Source organism: Ascidiella aspersa, chromosome 3 (genome assembly GCF_963924565.1).
Source record: "Ascidiella aspersa chromosome 3, kaAscAspe10.2, whole genome shotgun sequence".
NCBI classification, from domain to species: Eukaryota; Metazoa; Chordata; class Ascidiacea; order Phlebobranchia; family Ascidiidae; genus Ascidiella; species Ascidiella aspersa.
In genome coordinates this window covers 31,209,350-31,226,939 of record NC_139449.1, presented here as the reverse complement: position 1 = coordinate 31,226,939, position 17,590 = coordinate 31,209,350, and the positions used below count along the sequence as shown (strand labels likewise).

Here is a 17,590-nt window from a genome sequence, read left to right as displayed (position 1 = left end):
TTGCACTGAATGTATACTGTATAGTTAGACTCCATTTAACTTTCACATTTTTCGGACCGAAATAAACAGAGTTATGAAATCTATTTGTATTGTGACGTCATTTTGGAGCATTTCTTGCCTACCGGGGTCCATGCAAAGCAAAAAAAAATTTTAGGGGTCCGCGGTGAAAAAAAGTTTAAGAACCCCTGCTTTAAATATATAACCTTCGTACAGTTCGATAACAACGACTAATAAATGCCTTTTTCTGATATCATTATTTACTTGACTGATAATTACAAAAAATCAGGCGCTAATTAAATGCTTTCAGAAACACGATACAATGGACAAACACTGAGAGAGCCAGGCCTCATTTTTACCGTTCCTTGGCCCAATAGATTCAATTGCACGGGGAATTTATTTTCAGACGCGGGAATTTCTTCTAACTTTCTTTCGCATATTTCGTCGTAAAGAATTTCGCTCGCATGTGCTGACTCAGCACATTTTGACAGCACGCCGTAAATCAGGCGTGATGAGGTGCTTTTTCTGCATGACGTACAACAAACACCTCACCTACCTTCCTCTTTCCCCAAAAGGCACCTTTTAGATTGCTATACCGCTGTACCTAGTTAGTCAATTGGCGTATAGAGAGAGGTATAGGCCTGCAGGTTAGGTTTAGATTAGGTTTGTCATATCGATAGAGATTTGTCATATAGGCGTAAAGAAATTTCGCCGGTTTGATGTTTGTCCACATCCTGTCAGACGCGCAAGTCATTATGACAAAATTCGGGGGAGGTTTAGATAATCATCGGATTTAGAATGTAGATGAAGGTCGCGTCGTGACCAGAGCTATTTGTTAGAGTGTCAGCATGTTTCGCAGATAACCACGCTTATGGTCAAAACAAGATAAACGTAAACGAATAATCGCAAATAAAAATACACCAAATAAGTTTTTTTTTTTCGAATAGTTTAACTAAAGGATTTTAAAATGACTTGCTTACAATTCTAGCAAATATCCTCTCGATTTTTGTTAGCAAATAAAATTTTATAAAATCCTTCACGTCACAACCGCTAACCAGCTTTTTTTTAGGTTGGTTTTGATAACCGCTAAGAAACTTTAAGTTTCCACGACTATGTCATCTTATTACCGTATTATTGGGTAAGTAGGCTATATTTTGGACATCTTGGGTAAATTTTACATGTCGTTTCGGTCACTTGAAACACCGTAAAAGAATGGGCAGTCGACTTTTAAATTTAAAGGCATTGTCACTTTATTTTTTCTGAATTTAGCCTACGTTCCTCTACAATTACCGATCTTGTTTTAAACTCAATCTCTTTTAGGAGTTTAAAGTTCACAGACCGTAAAATCTACTTCATTCTGCAAAGCTTAAATTACCGGCCTTTTTGGTTCCAGTATGGTTACAAATTATATTGCCTTGAAGGCCGCTTGACTGACTAACATTACATTTCTGGAACAGGTTTCCGTTTTTAGACTCTTGAGATCAAAGGTAGTTTATTTAAAAGCTACCTACAGATATAGATGGGAAACCGTGGAATTTTAGATGAAACAAATTCTCACGCGCGAAAAAAGGTTATGCATCGATTTGAGAAACGTTACGCCTCGATCAGCTAAGCGTGGCCTTGTCAACAATGCACAGCGTGTTTCGGTCGTCCTTGCTGTTTTGTTCGCCATGGGTGAATGGTTTCAGGAGGGCCGAAGGCAAAATTGAATAGTTGCCACAGAAAAGCTCACAAGCTACTTTTAACGGCCAACATAAACCTCACAACTCTATGTTAAGATATGTAAGAGAGCATTTGCAAATCTAATGCCAATGTAGACAGAATCTATCCGTAAAACTAGGTAGAGACGAAATCTGAGGAGGCCACTTGGACAACTGTATTTTTTGTCTATTTTCACTACGTAAATGCAAATATTTAACTTTAGCAAAATAACCGAACTGTGTAGTGTTCCTAAGATTACTTCGTTATGACGTCACGTTTATATGTCACTTTTTGACGTCACGTTACGACGTAACTGTGTGAAGTTATACTTGAAACACTTTTGATGCCCCAAATAAAAACAAAAATCGTACATCCCGGCCTGACACTAGTCAATGTGCGTAAATTTGTCTGATATATTCGCCAAGATTCCTACAATGTTGTATACGTAAGCGCAGTTTTGCCATCGTCAAACTGTATGTTGGCCTAGTAAAGATATTTAACGCACATAAGCATTTGATTAACATTACCCCGTTCTACAGTTTTGTCGATATATGTCGCTGTGGGGTTAAAATTGCTGTACCGAGCATTGCGCAATTAATCATACCTAGTGTAGGTTTGATTACCCCATTTAAAAAAGTTGTTTAGATAAAACGGCCGCCCGCAGCGTTTTCCGACGTTTTTGTGGTGCCACAACCTAATTAAACTAGGTATTGACTGCAAAAAAGTGAAAAAATCCTAACACCTTGTAATGTTAGTTTTTACCCTGCAAAGTAACTGTAACAAATAAAACCCAGGGCCTAGCTGCACGACTGTGAGCACCGACAGCCTAAAATTGAAGGATATTCGCAAAGTAAGTAACCATTCAATATGGAACCTTGTTTTAAGAACTTATTTTCAATGTTAATGCGCAATGCCCACAAAATATGGACAAGATGCGCCCACCGCCGTAGGCCGCTAAACGGCCGCAAGGGGCGGCAATTGGGACCTTATATACCACTGCAAACTCCCATTGAGCTACATGTTGTATCTATCTAGTTTACAACGCTTTTTTTTTACATGAAACACCGACAATTTTCACTTCACAGGTCAATTTAAACTACCCTGTAAATCTCAGTCCATTGTAAACTAGCGATGACCTGAAAAGAATTTTAACAGTCGAGTAGATTTCGTGCCGAAAATATGAGGGTAGCCCAAATTTTGACTTTTGTCGCTTAAGTGCTCCGCTTGTATCAAACAGTCCATTGCTAGAGGTTGAACAGTAGGCCTACGCAGCAGCCTATAGTTCCACGAAATTTTTGGCAGTGAAAATAGCTTGTTTTTTTCGCCGGAAGTTTTACAAGCAAGCCTGGCACCCGTAAAGCTAAATGCCAGTTTTGTAAACAAGTCATTTTGAAATGACTTTAGTCTCAGTCTTGTCATTTGTAAAGTACTTCTACGTCAAGTCTTTTTAAATAAACAACAAGTCCAGTCCCAGTCAAGTCATTATTAGAGCAATAAATTCCAAGTCAAGTCCTTTTCTTAAAGTAATCTCTCGCGAGTGATTTGGCTAAAAGACCTGAGTCTAGTCAAGTCATTTGAAAACAGTGACTCAAGTGCACTTAAGGCAAGTCATTGACCTAAGTCATTACAAAAAAAGCTAAATGCTGGTGGCTAAACTCTGTGTTTAACGAGCAAGTACACATTCAGGAGGGTCAATCCCGGGCGCCGTAAAACCACCAGACGTTAAACAAGAGGAAACGACCGGTATGCGGAACCGGCTAGTCAGGGTTGTTCGAATAAACAACAACTATTTGACAATCACTTTATCACCTGTAACCTTGGCCCTGGAGAACTTTTATATTTATAACGTGAAAGAGTTTAATGAGGGGCAGATTACATTTTGTTAAATTTTAAACGATAAAAGTAAGTTTTTTTTTCGAAGGCAATACACGGGATTTGGCAGCAAATTTAATAAAAGTATAAATCTGGAAACCGGGCGGCACTGTTAAAACGACACTTTGTATTGTAATGCTTACGTGGTTCATCAGGTCAAGTAAGGATAAACGCGAAATGCACAACGTAGTGACGCAAGCGCAAGTAAAATGCTTTAGAGAAATAAAACTATCAACAAAGAATAATAAAAACATAAAAATATTAAATACAATCGACGTAATTTTTTTGTGTGTGTTTTCAAAGGTTTCGTCACTAAAAAAAAAATATTGTAATTTAACTAACATTGTTTTCAATAAATAAAACGTTGTGCTTTAATTATGTCTTTCCGATATAATCAGACCTTATTGCCCTCCATTTGAGCTTTAGCATGAAACCCTGAAAACCGTTAAACGCCACGCACTTAACATGTAGCGACACCGTCGTTAATTTTCCCCATAGGTGGGAAAGCCACAGGCGTTAATGCATAACCAATTTCAACCAAGTCCGCCTGCAAACAAACCACTTGCAAACACGTGCTTGACATGATGCAATGTTTGGCTTTAAAGCGGATATCAACGGGCGTGATTATGTAACAGCAACATACCAGAAGACCGCGTAATGGCCAAGTTGAGAAGCACGCGCTTTGCACTTTGTTCATCTGGGATGCTTAGAACGTTGAAAGTTGTCCGTTGGGCGTTGAGGGTATATGCAAAATGTTGTTTATGCCATGGCGTACATATAAACAGTAAAAACTTAACCCTGAAACGACATTTAAATTTGCATGATTAACAACTTCATAAACGTTTTTTCAGTCAAGCGCACAAAAACTTAATAATAAAAACCTTGAAGTGCAAATTAATCTTTTAAATATGGGAACACTTGAAAATACAGAGAGTCAAGGAATTCTGTGTGGGTTGCTTAAAACGTTATGTAACTTTTTATTTGTGCCTTGAGGTAACAATCCCATTGTGCAAACTTCAATTTGCCTTTGCGTTTATTATGAGCTGTAACGTCATGTCGATATCCTAAGATTATGGTTTGCTGTAAACGCAGGCAGAGCCAAGACTGACTTTACAGGCCAAAGGCAGGCATATATTTTCAAATATTTAAGTTTATTCTGTTAATTATAGCGTTATGTGATTTGCTGTTAAAGTGCTGCGTGCATTAAACAAGCAATGCACAACAGACAAAGTTGTTCGTGCAAAAAAAATAAGCGCCTAGTCGAGTAATATGTAGACGAATGGCCGAAAATAAAACGTGATATGTGCAACGGTAAATGAAATTATTTCGCGCCTGCTGTAATAGGCTTAATCCTCAAAAGCCTGTTCTTGTACAAAGTATGTGTACTGTACGCTGAAGTACTTTTGTACGTATACATCGGAAGCCATCGAAGTCGTACCAAATCTGTCAATCAATGGTGCAAGCAAGGCAGGCTAGAAAAACAAATCCTACAGCAAGGTTCGAAATCACGACCGCCGGCCGTATAGGTCCTGTCGCTCTACCAACTGAGCTACACATGCCCGAAAGGGAACGAGTCTAGAAATAAACATGGCCGGAGGTTGTGAGTTCGAACTTCACTGTGGGCTATAGTTTTATTTTCTAGCCTACCTTGCTTTCAGCATCATTGATGGACAAATTTGATACGACTGCGATGGCTTCCGGTGTACTAGGATACGTATAACGGTAAACGTTGGTCAAAAAGCAGCTATACCTTTAGTTGTTTTTTAGCCTGTCTTGCTTGCATCATTGATCGACAAATTTGGTTAGATTTCGATACTATGATACGTATATAAGCCATAAGCGTTGGTCAAAAAGCAACCTCAGAAGGTCTTACAGTTGTTGGACACATATTTGTGTTTATCTTTTATGTAATTGCGATATTTGTGTGCGATCTTTGTTGTTTATTCCGATGGAAATGCTTTGATCTTGTTTTCATTGCGTTGTATTTAAAGTATGACCATCCGATCTAAAACCAGTATTTCTATACTGCAAAACAAATGTCGAAAATTGTGGCTAACACTGAGTTTTTATGCCCGGTATTGCCCAATGAAACTTATGTAATATGTATGACAATATATAGTTTGTATATTTAATTCCTTTCTGGCAAAACCATTTTCGCAGTGAACAACTGATATAGGGATGTTTATTGTTTCCTAAGCGAGTTTTTCATTTGTGTTTATCCTCAAAAAGATGAGCGTATACCAGTATACCAGTGTTTCTCGAGAAACTAGGATAGGTGTGCGGCAATTTTTTTTAAATTAATTAATAAACTATTGATGTTATTCAGAAACATGCGAGAATACACACTGTCCTTTGGATCGGTTAATATTATTGTATTGACCTATTGCCGTGTCATGTAATTAAGGTTTTTCTAAAGTTATGTACTTTGTTATGTAGAAAGTGTGTCGCGATCTTTTTAGTTTCGTGGCGTGTCGCGAGCTAAAAAAGTTGGAGAAACACTGGTGTATATACAATGCAGTGAAATCTTGCAAAACGATTGTGCGGCCATTTGAAATGACGTATGTTTAGCACAAGAAAACGAACTTTGGTTCCCACATCTCAGTGATAGCATTACAGGTATATGATGAACATGTAGATTAACTTAATTGCACCATAATTGCACCATAATTGCACCAAGCAATACAATCCATTAGTCTGGGTTGAAGAAACCAAGCAAATATACGAAACAAATATGTTTGTTTAACTGTTAATGTGTCTGGCTTTGATTTTGCAATTTGACACAGTCAACATCGAATTGCCAATAATTGATTTCTAAAAATAGATAATTGCAATCTCATTGCGAAATGCTTTTCGTGCAGCATACTCGTGCGCGACTGTGTTTTGGCCAATTTAGAGAAACGTGTATGATGCGAGCGTATTTTAAACTATGCCTAATAATCTGTAAGTTTTATAAACAATGTTGGAAATACCCTTATTCAGATAAAACTATTTGGAATCTTTAAAATACAATTCCAAAAAAATGTGATATTTGGAAACATAGATTTTTATTAGACACGAATGTTTCTTAACCATGACTTGTTAAATACTTCTTTATTTATACAAAATTATATTCATTTTTAAGGCTTTATTTAAAAAAAATCTGTGATTAGTCTGCAGTGAAAGTCACTTTCATCGGTAAGGAACCCTTAGTCGGGTTGTGTGTATTCTTAGCGATGTCCTTGCCCATCGTCATATAACGTTTAGGTCACTCCGGTTTCCCTTAATGTGCTTATTAATGATGCGGAAAACCACCTCTGGCTATAGATATAACGGTACGACTTGGAGAAGTCTGTTTTTCCTCCTTGGCTGCCCGAAAATTTTGAATTATTAACATAAACTGGATTTTTTTTTTTTATTAAAAGACGACATTCGAAGGGATCACGGGTCTAAAAATGATAATTGGCGATGTGCTTATGGTAATTATTGGTCAACAAATTCTCAAATTCAAACACGTGCAATAAGCGTTAATTTGAAAATATATCCGTATATGGTCACGTCACATTGTTATTAATTCCAAAACATGTTTTGCCCTAATGGCCAGCGCGTCGACATTCCAATATTTCCCACATCATTTTGCTATAAAGTAACGGTGTACGGTTTGGCGGACAACAGAGTCCATAGGTGACGTAAGCGGGCAAAGTTCGCAATCGGGCGCGAAGCTTGAGTGCACAACACGACCAGACTACAGACATACCTAAACCTATGGAGAAACGCTCGTTTCGATTCGAAGCAATGTAAGTGCATGTCCGAATGAACGCTTACATTAAAGCCGATAACGGCTTATAAGTTATCGATATTGCAAGCTGTTACATTGGTTTTCTGTCCGCTTAAGTCTTGCACGCTTTAGGTTGCAACGCAATATGAACAGCGCTCTAAACGCTAACCGTGTGAAAACGCTTTGCTACTGATATTATAATCAGTACTGGGTTAACTATTTATGTTCTTTGGGCTGTGTAGTCAATTGGGCCCACATATAGAAATCACTTTTAAGTAACAAACAGAAAAACCTATTTATTAGGGCTCAATTTTGTTGTCTATAAACGGCTAGCTAAAGTCGTTAGTAAAAAAATATTTACGCTTTCCCAGTTCTAAGAAATGGTGGACGTTAACAAAAGAAACTTATGACGTTATTGTGTCACAGTTTAAGCTTGTTGTTGTGTCCTGTTGATTGAAAACTGAAAGAACCGCAGAGAATAAATAAACAAAATACACCATTGAACTGTCACCAAAACAATGCGGCCTATATATTAGTTCACACCCACTGTTTTACTTTGTTTTTTTACGTGTCATCACGACAGAACGTGCCAAGGTCGAAAGTCTTCCAACTGCTTAAAATGCAGGCGTATGGTAGAAAACGCATAAAAATTATAGAGGCTTAGGATTTACACCTTGTTGAGTTAAATTTATTTCTTTTCTGTGGATGTTTTTTTTTCAATGTAGCACACCCAAAATATATAAATTTTATTTTGCGAGTTTAGCGGTCACTCCGGCACATTGAAAAAAAAAACATCCACAGAAAAGAAATAAATTTAACTCAACACTAAAACATTGCAGCCTTTAGACCAGTTGACTCACCCCACCAACTTTTAACTTTGCTTTCCTGTGTCGTGCCAATCAGGGAAGTCTACCAACTGCTTGAAAAGCAGGCATATGGTTTGCAAAAAAGCCCGACTTTTAAAGCAGTTATAGAAACTGGCGTCATGTAAATGTATTGTAAACGATTTGCACCTTGCCGCAATTTCGCAAATTTCAGCAGCGGTCAGCTGGGCGCGATTACTCTTCAACACCAAACCTTAACCTATACGAGAACCGAAACCGGCCCAATTTGGCTTCCGTGACGTCATAGTTGTTGACAGTCGGCGAGGAGTGCGGTCACGTGACGGAGCGACGACCTTCAGACCGACGGGTCGAGGCGCGTGGTGCTTGTTTTTGAAAGTCACGTGCCACGCATAGCTCAGTCTGGCCTGGGAGTTTGCCTACGTGCGGTTGGCGACGTAGCGCTGCGCGGACGTGAAATTTCGCGCTCGTGAAATAGTGCGATCCCGAATCGTTAGGGACTTTCTGTGCTGCTAAATGTTGACGGCAAAGAGGATTCGTGGTCTGTTCGGCTATTGTGAACGCTGATCAATAGTCTAATATCGTCCCAGCAAGCAATATGCTTGAATAATTGTAGCACACCCAAATTATTATTCAGTTATTTTTATACCAGTTGTTGTTGATTGAAACATAATGTACCTTGAGCGCTTGATTTAAGGCGAATTAATCTATTTTGGTCGAAAGATTTTAGGCCTGGAAGCAGGGCTTATAATGTAAATCAAGTATTTACGTTTCGAAAAAATATTGAACGAAAAATGTTTAACAGTTAGTTGTATGGATATGTTAATGTGTAACCATATTGACAAGCAATGTCATCCGTCAATCTCCTAACTTGAACACGAAATTGATCAACCAACGAATTCCATTTATTTACACCAGCGCGCGCAAAATTTTACAATCCCCGATTTTCACGCTCCAACAGGAAACAATTTACGCAGACCCGAGCCTGTTACCTCACGACAAAAACAAGCCGCGCCAGGGGGCAAATATTGTGAGCGCGCGCTCTCCAGTGACGCGATGGTGACGTAACAATGGCGTCACTTGCGGCGAATCCTCCAGAAAGATCTTGCGGCATCGGAGAACGTATAAATGCCGGGTCGATGTTACCTAGGGCTAGTTGGTTGGTGGAGCTAAGATATAACTGTGTCGTTTATTGAACATGGATGTAATTTGGAGGTGGATCTCGGCGGAACCTATCTGAGCGAGACAACATGTGCCACATTATGCAAACGCAAGGCGAGTTCGTTTATCTTTTGTTTTTTCGCATGGCTTTTAACCCAGATTTGTTGATCACACAGGCAAAGTCTAAATTAAAGGACTTGGCGTGTTTCTTGTAAACCAAGTTTTAAACGCTACAAAGCAACCGGTTTTAAGCGTTTTAATCCTCGATATGAATTAAACGAATGTAATTGCTAATCGGCTTGGTCACTATACCCTACAAATGGATCATTCAATCCGTAAAGGTTCGATTTTAGTAGTAGACGAATTGCAGTCATTAGGACATTTCTTGACAAGCGCTGCAGCATAACGCATTAGTTATGTTTGTAATTTTGGATGACAGCCAACCGTCAGGAAATGCGCACCTTAGCATTTTAAAGTGCCGTTAAAAAAAGATTGCCTAACGGCCGAATTGTTTTGCGTCTATGTCCGAATGCTAAGTTTCGTTACAATAGGCAACCGAATTTACGCTCGAGCAAGGTTGCACAAATCGCGCTCGTATCTTTCCACTGATGCGCCGTTCGGCAAAGATGTAGCGAGTAAAATATACGGTCACGTAGGCATCGGCGGCGCGCTTATTGATGAAAGAGAGAAGGCCTCATTCGAGCTCAGACACGACACAACATATTACAGAAGCCACGTGATCGTTGAGCGACTTCAAATGACCCGGGATCACGTGACTCGTCACAGATGGTTGGCCAAAGCGGAACGCGTTTTGACTTGGTATACACAAGTAGATGCTATGAAAGGGGAATTCGCCAGACTGAGGCCTTGCGCTCGTTCGTTCTTGTTAGCGTTAGCTGAAGCTCGTGAAAGGCCTGCGTGTGTTTGGACGTGCTTTATACGCATGTAACGATGACGAGATTTTCGAATCTTGCTGCGAGCCCTATTACACCCTCTCACACTTCAGAACTCCTATTCCTTGTGGCCCATGTTTTAGATTTCGATATATTAAGTGGTCCATATTTATGATTCTGATTTATTATGTGGGCTTATGGCCTACGGTTTAAACAACAAATGGGCTCAGGGTTCGGTTTAAATGTTTTCTTTTAACTGTAGACCGTTATAGGTCGCAGGCCAAATAATATACCGGTACCGTAGGTATTTCACTGTAGCTGATTGTGGCTCTAAATGTTGGCACATAAGTCGCTAGGGTAAACAGTAATGGTCCCTTGGTAATGGACACTTTTCAATACCCCCAAAACAGCGTGTAATATATAATGGCTCAAAATTGGTAAATCACTGTTGTTTCTTCCTTACTTATGTAAATTCACTTCGAAATCTACATTGCTTTCATACTGAGAGAGGACAAGAGACTTTATTTTCTAAAATATAATTTTTATTTACAACTTTCTACAATGGGAGTTAGTCCATTGTTAGTGTACGGTACTTTTCTAAATCAATAATACATGAGATAGAACCACGACGTGACCTAAAATATTCGCAAATGTTTAATGTATTACTGTAGACGTGCAGAAAACGATGTCGCGTTTATTTTTACATTGCCAAAACTCATGTGCGCGTTTTGGCTCAATTATTGTTTTTAATCAAAAAATAAAAAATAAAACGAACGGGACCCTTTAACAAATTAAACCTTTTTCCCTTCACAGAACCATTTTGCCTAGAATCGATTTGAACCACTTAATTGAATGCGACAATTCCGGATCGATTCGCAAATTTAACGTAGACAAGCAAGGCTATAAGCCAGGGGTTCTTAAAATGGGGTCCATGGACCCCTTGGGGGTCCGACAACTAGTTTTATGGGGTCCATAAAGATCTAATTGAAATATTAGTGTATATTTAAGAAGTAATCACATCATTAAAGAAAACAATTTAATCAAAAATAAAACGGTATTGCACTGAATTTATTTAGACTCCATTTCACTTTCGCATTTTTCGACCAAAATCAACAAATTTATGAAGTATATTTCTTTTGTGACGCCATTTTTTAATATTTTTTGCCTACAGTGGTCCACACGAGATGAAAGAAAATTTTAGGGGTCCGCGGTAAAAAAAGTTTAAGAACCCCTGCTATAAGTCTATAGGCTCCTTACATTTACGCCACAAGAACGACGCGACCCGTAAAAAATGTAGATTGGTCGTCATTGACAAAACAAATTGTGAATGACGCTTTTCAATTTAATTGTCATAGGTTTGAATTAATAAGCGCGCAAACGTAGCCGTTTTTTTTTTGCTTAAGAAGTCTTTAAGATTGCGTTGTGCACTTATTTTTGTGTCATTTTTGAAACTATACCTGGCATGTGAAATATTGCGATTTAAAACCAGCAAAGCATCGTAATGGATTGATCGTGGGTTCGAATCCCACGAAATTCTAGTACTTTTACCATCCTCAACCGAGCAGCGTAACTGCTTAAAAAAGGATACTAGCACAAAAGGGACCAATGTATTGTTTTAAGTACATAACCACTTCCAACAAACATGGATAACGTTTAAGGACCATTATCCATATGCGATAAGAATCCTAATTTCCTTTTTGGTTCGATAATATTTGCACCGTCAAAATATGTATGCACAGGCGTTTTTATAGCCCCATAAAGTGAGATTCGACAGTGTAGCCCGTTAAATTTGCTCACGTTCGCTGGAAAACGCCCCTAAACGAGAAAGACGTTTCCTTCGGCCCCAAGCCGAGCCCTACTGAAATTTGCCAAGTCAGTCACATTATCCGTGAGCAGGGTCGGCGGAGTTTTTTATCTCTTCCGGGCTGATCGAGTTTCAAGGTGCTGAATCGGCAAACAACGCTACCTTGCCGGTCACATGTCCACAATGCAGGTTTCGTACAGCCGGGTACCGAACGCCGCGCACGGTACAAGGCTGCGGCCTCACACATAAGGCGTCGCTATGCCAAAAGGCTAATGTCGACATTGGAACGAGGCGACAGACAAGGATATTGCTTTATGCTGGCGTTGATTCGTGTGTCAATCAAAGCTCGCTTTAGCTGGAGAGGGATCAAGTTACATTTGATTTAATCAACTCTCGCTTCGTGGCAAAGTGCAATTCCTCAGATATCGCTCGCCTTTCGAGCGCTAATACACGAGCCGCGGGTAATTCGATAAGTGGAATGACGCATGAAGCGTCTAAAACTGGCGGGGCTGTCTACGTGACACGCACCGGATACGACCCAAGCTAACTTCGAATGCAGAAGAGAGCAACAGCACACAGCATTTGCGGCGTATGTATGTTGCGTAGCTGTCCGCTGCCAGCACAGTTCTCCCAACAGTCCCTGACATGTTTCTTTATTCTCCCGGAGCCCAACCGCCTTCCATTACGCTTTGGCTTGGTCTTCAATCGCCGGTGACCGACCGTCTACGACTACGTGCTGATAAACACGCGAACTGCGGAATAAATTTAGACCACGCGTTTCGACGCCGATTGTTACATGGTCTTTGCACGTAAGCGGTTGCCCGAAACGGAAAAAAGTCTTGCTTTATAAAATACCCCGGCAAAGTGGCGCAGCGGCGAGAAAAATCCCAATAATTATGAAAACTTGCTTGTTTTTTTGTCGTATTTATTTGTTTGTCCAACGTTTCTGCTACCTATCCGGGAAGCCTTTATCAGGGAATGTACCATATCAATAATTCTTTTTTTCTGCCTTTATTTCCTTGGTTCCCGCATAAATTTTTGCTTTTCTGGTAAGTTTTGCATTTTGTTTAAAATTATTCGCTCCAATTTTGCCTCACCGTCTCACCCCATACGTCACAACACGCGCGACCCACATGCGGCGACACGCAATGGTGACGTCATCGCATTGCGGGCGTACATAAATCGGCGGCCACCACTGCCCGACCAAACGCTATCCGTTTCTAAATCACGATACTTGTGCTCTACTAATTAGCTAAATTGTTGATGTGGCGATTCCGTGCCTGGTTCATAGGCGTGCAAATAGTGGATTAAGGCTTGGAATGCCAGCACTTCTGTGTTTGACTGTTCGTCCATCTTTGGTTGTGTATTTTCCGCTGTATTTTTCCCCAATTGGAAAGTGTACGCTCTTCTTTTGATTTGACTCCAGGGATGTGAATTGGAAGCGACGAGTCTAACGTTTGGTCAGCGCAGTTGAAAAATATAAAATAATTGGTAAATCGAAATGTCTTATTAGAACAAGGCGATTTATTCTTGTGCTTGTCAGATTGTGTGAGATTCTGTCTGTTTATCAGTTCCTCGAAAATTACACCTATCAAAACAGTTAATTATGCTATGGTAAACTGGTCATTTGTTAAGGTCCACATTTCACACTACGAAAGTCAGCTATACAGAGACCAAAAATGAGTATAGAATACCCGAAAAAACGCTGTATTTAATGTAAAAATGCAGCAAAAGCTACCAGTTTTTATCTTGTACAGTAAAATTTCGCAGAGAGCCACATGGCTTAATTTTAGCAACACTTGTATTGGTTCAATGAAACATTCTCACATATTGTGTGTTAATAACTGAGATCTAGCCCTTCGAAGCTGCTTTTTGACCAACGATTACGGCTTACGTATAATTAGTACACCGAAAGCCATTGCAGACTCACCGAATCTGTTGATCTATGATGCAAGCAGAGCAGACCAGAAAACAGTTTTATTGGCTTCGCGTTTATTCAGTTGGTATTGTGTCATATCCGGGTGGCTTATAAAAGGGACGGCGTTATTCGATGTTCTAGCTTGAGAGCAGGGCCCTTTGCTACGATAGAGTATTTGTAACTTTGCTGGAATAAAATACCTCGGGTGCGTTTGCTGTATTTAAATTACGCGAAAGTGTTTACATTTTCTGAGTTAAAAAAAAACAGGTTTAAGAATTTAAAGATTTATGCTCCAAAGATTTATAGTTAAGCCTCAAATGTTTTAAAGCAAGTCAAGATAAATCACTTTCTAATTTTTTGCAAGATTTTAAAGTAAAACACGCGCTGTCTAATGTGGACAAACAAATTTTGAACCACCGTGTTGTCTTTCAAAATCAGATGTGCTCCCAAATATTCTCTCCCAAAAACTTATTGCTAGTAGGAATTTTAAATATATCGAAATAGTTATTATATCGATGCACATACACAAAAAGCTTCGTTTAGTATCGATTGTCAAAATAACAATCAGTTTATTCCAGAAATCGCCCTTTGTTGCACAAGTATCTAAAGTTAACAACCATGTCTGAAACTGTTCAACAATGCTGCAGAACTGTAATATTCAATTACAAACTTTCAGCAGTCGGTGAATATGCAAATGTCCAATCCGCAACCTAAAAAGGGAAAACTGACAAACAGGAAGATGTTAACCCTCGTCCTGTTCGTATGGAAATTTATTTGTAAGTCGATAATTTAGAGAGGCTTTACGCTGTTTGCTTTGACAATGTTGCTTGCTTAGGAAGCGAGATTTTATTTGCACAGAAAATGCAAGGCGCGCGCCCTTTCATTACATGTTAAAAGCTACAACATTTTTATTGCTACCCTTTAGTTCAGTGTTTATTAATTTTTTTAGTCAGGGCCCACCTGTATACTCCAAATACGTGGCGGCGTTCTAGCGAGCGAAGCGACCACGAATTTTTTGTTAAGACTTCTCTTGAACTTTTTTTTAGGTGTGTTACATAGGCTTCATAGCTCCCAAATTTTCAAGTGCTATGCCTAATGAGCATATTCGAAAAATTGTTTAACATCTTGGAATTTTTTCCAAGTTGCCCGCGGAGCATCTGGCCTACTTTTATGGTGCAACGGAACTCCGCGGCGCGAAAGTTAAAATCCGCTGCTAGGCCTATCGTTGATAAGTATTTCAATTTTATTAATCGCTGTTTCTATGTAGAGCGAAAAATTAAAGGTTGATAAACTTTACTTTTCATTTTTGTCGATGCCCAGTAAGCGAAATTTTATTCGAAATAAACAGTTTGTCTCCAGGTTTTGAAGTGACTTAAAATGTGTCTTGCAGTGAACAAATACGTGCGTAAAACTGCGCAAATTACGCGATTCGATTACTCGTGGTAACATTATGAAAGAAACAACCTTACCCGGGTTTTCGTGGCATCTACGCGGCTAATGTACAATCATATCCGGCACGCCGATGGACGTAGTATGGCCTATCGGACGAGAAATATCTTTAAGCTAACAATTACGGCAATCGTTTCAACGTACATCACATTTTCTCAAATCATAACGCTCGTAAGGCCGATTAGTGTTCTTTCGTTCTACGTAACGCGTTGTTGCCTTACGTTGCTTCGTTACGTAACGCCGTCGAACTTTGCAGGTAACTTGATGGCAAAACGCTTATTTAAGCGCCGCGTAACTCACACTCATTCTAAATCCAACGCAAAAACATTCACCAAACCATAAGCCCCGTCTAATATTTAGACAGTACAGTACTTAAACAGTGTTTTACCCAATCTATTTTAAGAGGAACTTTCGATACTATGGTAGCGATTTAATGTTTTGGTCGTCTGAGCAAATTATCTATAAAGATTGATTGACTTTTACCTTGCGAAATGGAATTGCTATCGGTTTAAACGCATTAGTGCTTTTGAGTAAGAAAACGAATATTCTAGAACGCCTAATGTTTCCCTACGGCAGGAGTTCCCAACCTGTGGTACGCGTACCACTATAGTGATACGTGAAGGTTTTTCAGGTGGTACGCGAGTAGCTTCCGTTTTCTCTGATTTTTTCCAAAAAAAAAATCCCGAAGCCTTTTCATCGTTGCGTAGCATTACGATCCTCAAATTTACAGGTCAGCGCTGTTGCTTTAAAAAGCCGTACAACGCTGTGGGACAGTGGGCGTTAATTATGTAAACAGTTGCTCTTGATACATATCATCTAATGTTTTATAGCTTAATCTGCAGTAGCATCAAATAATGCTAGCTGTAAGCTAAAAATAGATAAAATATGATTCGATCAAAATAGGTGTTCTACAACGTTGTTTTTCAACCTGGGGTGCCAAGCAATTCTTAGGTGCAGTTTGACATGGTTGAAGAAGATCTAAGTTGTGCACCATGCCACCCTCTCCACAAACTGTGTTTTGCCAATTATAACAACAAAACTAAAAATTTTGCGCTTCGCGCAAACTACAAGTTACTTTTTTTTGCACAACACTAATTGGGGGAGCTTTTTTGCGCCAAATTGTAATGTTATTTCCAGTAAATAGCCTTTGCATTGTGCTTCATCACACTTTTTAAAACGCGATTACCGCAATGTTTTATTTTTTCACAACACGTCTGTCAATATTAGCTCGATGTAAACCAATATTTCGAGAACGAGCAACTTTTGCGTGTCTCACAAATTAAAGTTGAGCCAATACAAAACAAATAAACGCAATTTTTTTTCGCACTTCGCACCACGAAGAGTTAAATTAGTATTATTGTTTAATATCTAAAAGGGGACACAAGGCACGGGACAATTACCAAAGGGGGCGCGGTAGAAAAAGGGGTTAGGAACCACTGTTCTAAAATAAGTGGTACGCGTGGCAGTACATAGCGTCCAAGTGGTACGAGATTGTAAAAAGTTTGGGAACCCCTGGCTTACGGCCTGTACACAGCTAGAATCGATTAAGATTTAAAACAAAATTGGATAGAACCGCTTTCGAGAGATGTGTTTTGGATTAATAAAAAAATGAATACCTCACGCTTTTTAAATAGTTACGCATATTTTTCACTGAAAAAAATTAATTAAAATTAAACTATTTCTTTCCAAGTATTATAGCGTTGAACTTTTGATTAATTTTATATGCTGTATACCTTTACCAAATGACTGGTATTAAAAAGGTTGCGCATCAACAAAAGTTTCGAAACATAAAAATAATTAAAATCTCCTAAAATTCATACTGTGCTCGTAAAAAAATCCAACAAACCTCATCTACCTGCGGCTCTAAACTTCGGAATTTTGAAATGAGGCTTGCGTGAAACAAAATGCCTCTTCTGGTCTATGTAATGCACTTTAGGGGTCACGATGTTTTCCTAAAAGCTATACTGTTTGGTGTTTTTACTCATTTTCGCTGCTTGAATCACATCTCATATGTTCAAACAGCCTATAATTTTATTACACAGTATGCCGATATTTTGACTGCGTTTGCTAATATATGAAATAGTGATTCACACGCCGCCAAATAACGAAATGACCAATACATTTTCTATTTTTACGCGATAGCGTCATTGAAAAAGTGGGTCATATATTTAATTATTTGCTTATTTTTTGCGAAACTCT

At 39.1% G+C, this 17,590-nt stretch overlaps 1 protein-coding gene across 3 annotated transcripts in view; it reads left to right on the top strand.

Moving 5' to 3' along the window:
- LOC146161593 (protein phosphatase 1 regulatory subunit 3G-like) overlaps positions 1–17,590 on the top strand; it is a 33,298-nt gene that overhangs the window by 1,352 nt on the left and 14,356 nt on the right. The window contains exon 1 of one of the 3 annotated variants that reach the window (XM_083383990.1): positions 9,331–9,441. The exons of 1 other annotated variant lie outside the window; for it this stretch is intronic. In XM_083383990.1, coding sequence (XP_083240116.1) covers positions 9,417–9,441 — 25 coding nt within the window. In that variant the 5' untranslated portion in view covers positions 9,331–9,416. Of the gene's footprint in view, positions 1–9,330; positions 9,442–17,590 lie in introns of those variants that run through there. One more of the 3 variants, XM_083383989.1, reaches the window with a different exon arrangement.